At 36.1% G+C, this 5448-nt stretch overlaps 1 protein-coding gene across 2 annotated transcripts in view; it reads left to right on the top strand.

The window, feature by feature from the left end:
* The window catches only part of HBS1L (HBS1 like translational GTPase), a 106716-nt gene that overhangs the window by 68695 nt on the left and 32573 nt on the right, over positions 1–5448 (top strand). For both annotated transcript variants that reach the window (XM_017875475.1, XM_017875477.1), the window contains one exon: positions 5192–5338. In XM_017875475.1, coding sequence (XP_017730964.1) covers positions 5192–5338 — 147 coding nt within the window. The remainder of the gene's footprint in view (positions 1–5191; positions 5339–5448) is intronic.

The following is a 5448-nucleotide window of genomic DNA, read 5'->3' as shown; positions in this document are numbered from 1 at the left end:
ATGGTAAATTAACCTTAGCTTACTGTAGCTTTTTTTACTTTATAAACTTTTAAATTTTTTTAACTTTCTAACTCTCTTATAATAACACTTAGCTTAAAGCACAAACATGTTGTACAGCTGTATGAAAATATTTTCTTTCTGTATAGTCTTATTCCATAAGCTTTTAAAAATTATTATTTATAAATATGAATAATATTTATAAATTTATTTTTTTTACTTTTTAAACTTTTTTTGGTGAAAAGCAAAGACACAAATACGCACATTAGTCTAGGCCTACACAGGATCAAGATCATCAGTGTCACTGTCTTCCTCTTCCACGTCTTGTCCCACTGGAAGGTCTTCAGGGGCAATAAGATGCATAAAGCTGCCATCTCCTATGATAACAATGCCTTCTTCTGGATACCTCTTGAAGGACCTGCCTGAGGCTGTTTTACAGCTAATTTATTTTTTAATAAATACAAGGAATATATTTTAAAATAATTATAAAAGTGAAAAATAGTAAGTACATAAACCACTGTCATAGTTATTATAAAGTACTATACATAATTACATATGCTATATTATTTTATACAGTTGGCATCACAGTAGATTTGTTTATACCAATATCATCACAGATACATGAGTACTGCATGGTGCTATGACATTTTGGCGATTACGACATCATTAGGCAATGGGAGTTTTTCAGCTCCATTATAATCTTACGGGACCACCATCGTATATGCGGTCCATGGTTGACCAAAACGTCATTATGCTGTGCATCACCGTAACTTTAAATGATTAAAGCAATGAAAATAGCACTGCATGTATAGGACATTCATTTCTTTCATAATGGATGATTACTGGAAAACATGAAGAGTTAAAATAACTTGACTCTGTTACACGGCAAAAGCGTGACTTCAGGCAATTAACCATTTTCTGGGATCTACTCATTAAAAGGTTAATTTTTTGAGACAGGGTTTTACTCTGTAACCCAGACTGGAGTGCAGTGGCACAATCACCAGTCACTGCATCCACAACCTCCTAGGCTCAAGGGATCCTCTCACCCCAGCCTCCTGAGTAACTGGGACTGTAGGCATGTGCCACCATGCCTGGCTAATTTTTAAATTTTTTGTAGAGATGGGATCTCACTGTATTGCCCATGCTGGTCTTGAAATCCTGGGCTCAGCATTCCAACCGCTTCAGCCTCCCAAAGTGTTGGGAATACAGGCGTGAGCCACTGTGCCCAGCCAAAAAGAGAATTTTAATGTGAAGATTTGTCAACCATAGAGGATATTGTATGAATACATTATAACATATTTGAAGATAAATAAGAAATTTTTGGTTCCATTTTAGAAAGTTGATATGTAATTTTAGAATATTCAAGATTCATGGACTGAATGTGATAAAAGATTGAAATAAAGTAATTGTGACTATTAATTGAGTGTCTGATATGGGTCAAATACTGTATTAGGTATTATATGCATTAAGTTTAATATAGTCTTTATAACAACTCTAAGAAGTGTATATTATCACCATTTTAAATTAGTGTACAATCATCCCTCCATATGCATGAGTTCTGCATTTATGGATTCAGTCAACTGTGGATTGAAAGTATTTGGGGGGGAAAAATTCCACAAAGTTCTAAAAAGCAAAATTTGAATTTGCCGCACGCTGAGTACTGTGTTGAATCCATGCAAATGAAATGATGTGTAGGCATTGTATTAGGTATTACACATAATCTAGAGATAATTTAAAGTGTGTGAGAGGAAGTGTGTAGGCTGTATGCAAAGGCTATCCTGTTTTGTAAAAGGGACTTAAGCATTCATAGATTTTGGTATCCACGGGGGTTGGGAGGTCTGGAACCAATCCCTCACTGATACTGTGGGAAACTGTAGTTTTCATTGCATTTACCAAAGAATACAATATAGTTTTGATTTCTCCTTATATGTGTATATGTATGTGTGTGTGTATGTCTGTAAGTCTTTTTCTTTTTTTTTTCATTGATTACTTACTGAATGCTGGCTGTGTAGCAAGCACTGAGGTAGCAGTGTGGGCATACAATGCCTACAAAGCACTGATAGTTTAATGAATGAGATCACAAATACCGGAACAAGCAGTTATAGTAAAAATGCTTTTGAATTCTAGAACCTTAGAGTGCATAGTTATTATAAAGATCATTTATTCCAGACCGAGGGATGGAGGCTAACACCCGTAATCCCAGCTCTTTGGGAGGCTGAAGTGGGCAGATCACTTGAACCCAGGAGTTCAAAACCAGCCTGGGCAACATGGCGAAACCCTGTCTCTACTAAAAATACAAAGAATTAGCTGGGTGTGGTGGCAGGTGCCTATAGCCTCACTTACTCAGGAAGCTGAAGTGGGAGAATCACCTGAGCTCAGAAAGTTGAGGCTGCAGTGAGCCTGAGGGAAGGGAGTGAGACCCTGCTTCAAAAAACAAAAATCATTTATTCCAAACTCTTTATGGAATTATGGTGGGAAAGGATTTTAGAGATCATCTAATTGAATTCCATTATGTAACAAATAAATAAAGAGACTCAAAGATGTTAAGTAACTTGCCGAATGTGCAAAATATTGCAGTGGGCTTTGGGGACACAAAGTAGCATACAAGGCATGCTGCCTCACCTCAGGGAAATCACAGTGTAGAAGACGAGAGGTGAAGATGAAAGGCTAACAGTTGCACTCCAAGAACAGAGAAGATACACATTGTGGAGAGAGATCACTTTATTCTGCTTGATCATCAAAGGCTTCCTTGAGAATGCGTAGTAGGCATTTGGACTCCCAAAGACAAGAGCTGCTGCCTAGAAATAATAGAGAAATTGCCCAGAAATTTTTTGGAGATAGTAATAGGAAGATTAGGTAGAACATTTGTGGCCTTACGTATCTTAATACCAATTCAATGAATTTTACATTTTAACCTAAGAAGGTAAATATAATTTTACAGTTATTATGAAAACCTAATGAGAAAAAGATTGTCAATTACTGAGCCTAGGACTTGGAAGTTCAGGTCTGGATGTTCTACATAAACTATATTTACTCCCTAGTGTTTCTATGAAGTAAGTAAGTTGATAATGCAGAGAGGCTAGACAACTTGCCTGAGGTATGGAGAACGGTTATTGACTGCAAGCGTGCGTGAAAGAGCCAATTTTCAAATGGATTGTTTCAGTTTGTATGCTTATTCTTATCTAAGAATCCTTGATCAAAAGAGCTGTATCTCATTGAGGAAATAAGTGTTCAGCTTTATAAAATATGAAGAATTGGAAGTGAAGATGGCAGTTAAGAGTAGAGACAAAGCAGGAGTATTTAGGTACGAGTAAAAGGAAGCAGGAATAGTGTAAATTATCCCACCAAAGTATATGGATGGTACTTCAATTTAAATTGTAATATTCTGTTGTGAGAAAGTATCTGAGACATTCTTGACATATTTTATGACCATTTATTTTCCATTATGGTGAGGATTATATATTATATCTGAAATTCTTTAAAAACTGGAGAGCACAGAAATAAAGGGGTCATTGGGGAAGCAACAAAGAAAGAAGCTGTTGTGGACTCTGTTCTGACCAGAAAGCGGGAGAACTCAATAATGTGGATGGAATATAAGAGGACCCTAGAGAGAAAGTGATTATTGTGTAACAGTCCAAGGTAGCTAAAGAAGGGAAGGGGAATGCCAGGTGTAGTCTTTGTTTCCTGGATTTCAGAAAAAGTGGATTTCTGTGACAAACAGGTATGCATACAAAGCAAAAGCTGTAAAAGAGAAAATAAAAGTGTTCTATAAAAAATGCCCCTACAGTGCATTGACAGAAATAATTGATTAGAATGAAAAGGGGGAACTTCTGTGGTTGCTCAGACTGTCTATTGCACATTTTAAAAGCCTGTATCCACATGATGCAAGTGGCATCGACACAAAAGAATAGTGGGAACCGGTAAAGTTAGTTTCAATAAGGCTAACAAAGAAACTGAACTAAGCTAAGGTTAGCTTTCTTCTTGTGTGGGGTGTGTAATTTGAGTCTGAAAGAAATGTCTTTCTATCTGATTCATAAGATGGTCCACACAGGTTAGAAAACTTTGTTATACAAGGCTTTCTTTCAATAGCTGTAGAGGATGAATATGCTGCTTTTTGATAATTCATATATTTGCTATTTTTCTTCATTATAAACAATACTCTGATGAATATCTTTGTAGATCTATAATTATTTCTCTGGGATAAATTCCTAGAGGTGGAATTGATGGGAAGTAAAATATGTATAATTTTTAAGTTCTTGATACTTTTCGTGAAAATACCCCCGGAAGGTGGTGCACCTACAGTCCCATAAGCAATATTTGAGAATGCGCTTCTCACCGCACCCTTGCCTACAGCAAATAATTTTGTCTTTTAAATCTTTAACAATGTGATTTGTAAAATGGGAGAGGGGAATATGTCAATGTGTTTTATTTTACTTTTTAAACATTTTGGTTTCTACTGAATTTGAATTTTTTTCATGTTTGTTGACCATTTATATTTCTTTAGCAAATAGCTTGCTTGTATCCTTTAAAGCTATGTCTTCTTGTTTTTTTGTGTTTTTCTGTAAAGACTCTATAGAAATTATAAATTTTACCTTATGTGTTACTAATGTTTGTCCCTCCCTATTTACTGCTTTTTGTTTTTTTGAGACAGAGTATTATTCTGTCGAGTAGGCTGGAGTGCAGTGGTGTGATCTCGGCTCACTGCAACCTCTGCCTGTCAGGTTCAAGTGATTCTGATACGTTAGCTTCCCAGGTAGCTGGGACTACAGGTGTGCACCACCACACCTGGCTAATTTTTGTATTTGTTGCAGAGATGAGGCTGGTCTTGAACTCGTGACCTCAGGTGATATGCCTGCCTTGAGCTCCCAAAGTGCTGGGATTACAGGCATGAGCCACTGTGCCTGTTTGCTGTTTATTTATGTTTTAATTTTGTTTATATTTTTCCTCCTTTGCTTAGATATTTTAATTGTTATGTAATCAAATATGGACATTTTTTGTTGTTCTTTATGTCATTATTTTTGGTGACTTTTATTTAAAAATTTAATCCGTCTTTGGGAGTCTTGTGTTTGATTTGCTTTGATGGGGTAGTTAGGGTCTTCCTTTAAAATTTGACAACATAATTAATTGAATAATCTGTCCTTTGAATTAAAATGCTGAAACATTTTTTCAGGTTTCGGTTATTTTTCTTCTTTAGGCGGATGTAGCTGTTTTAGTTGTAGATGCCAGCAGGGGAGAGTTTGAAGCTGGATTTGAGACTGGAGGACAAACACGAGAGCATGGACTCTTGGTCCGTTCTCTGGGAGTGACGCAGCTTGCTGTTGCAGTTAATAAAATGGATCAGGTATTTAAGGGCTTTGTGAAGATTTGTTTAAGATGCTAATTAAGATGTTATTCTGCTCATGTAGATGACCTCAGATGTCACTAGTGTACATTTTTTTTTTTTTTTTTTTT

The sequence above is a fragment of the Rhinopithecus bieti genome, unplaced genomic scaffold, assembly GCF_001698545.2.
Source record: "Rhinopithecus bieti isolate Rb0 unplaced genomic scaffold, ASM169854v2 scaffold_9615, whole genome shotgun sequence".
In the NCBI taxonomy this organism is placed as follows: Eukaryota; Metazoa; Chordata; class Mammalia; order Primates; family Cercopithecidae; genus Rhinopithecus; species Rhinopithecus bieti.
This window is presented reverse-complemented; position numbering and strand designations above follow the sequence as displayed.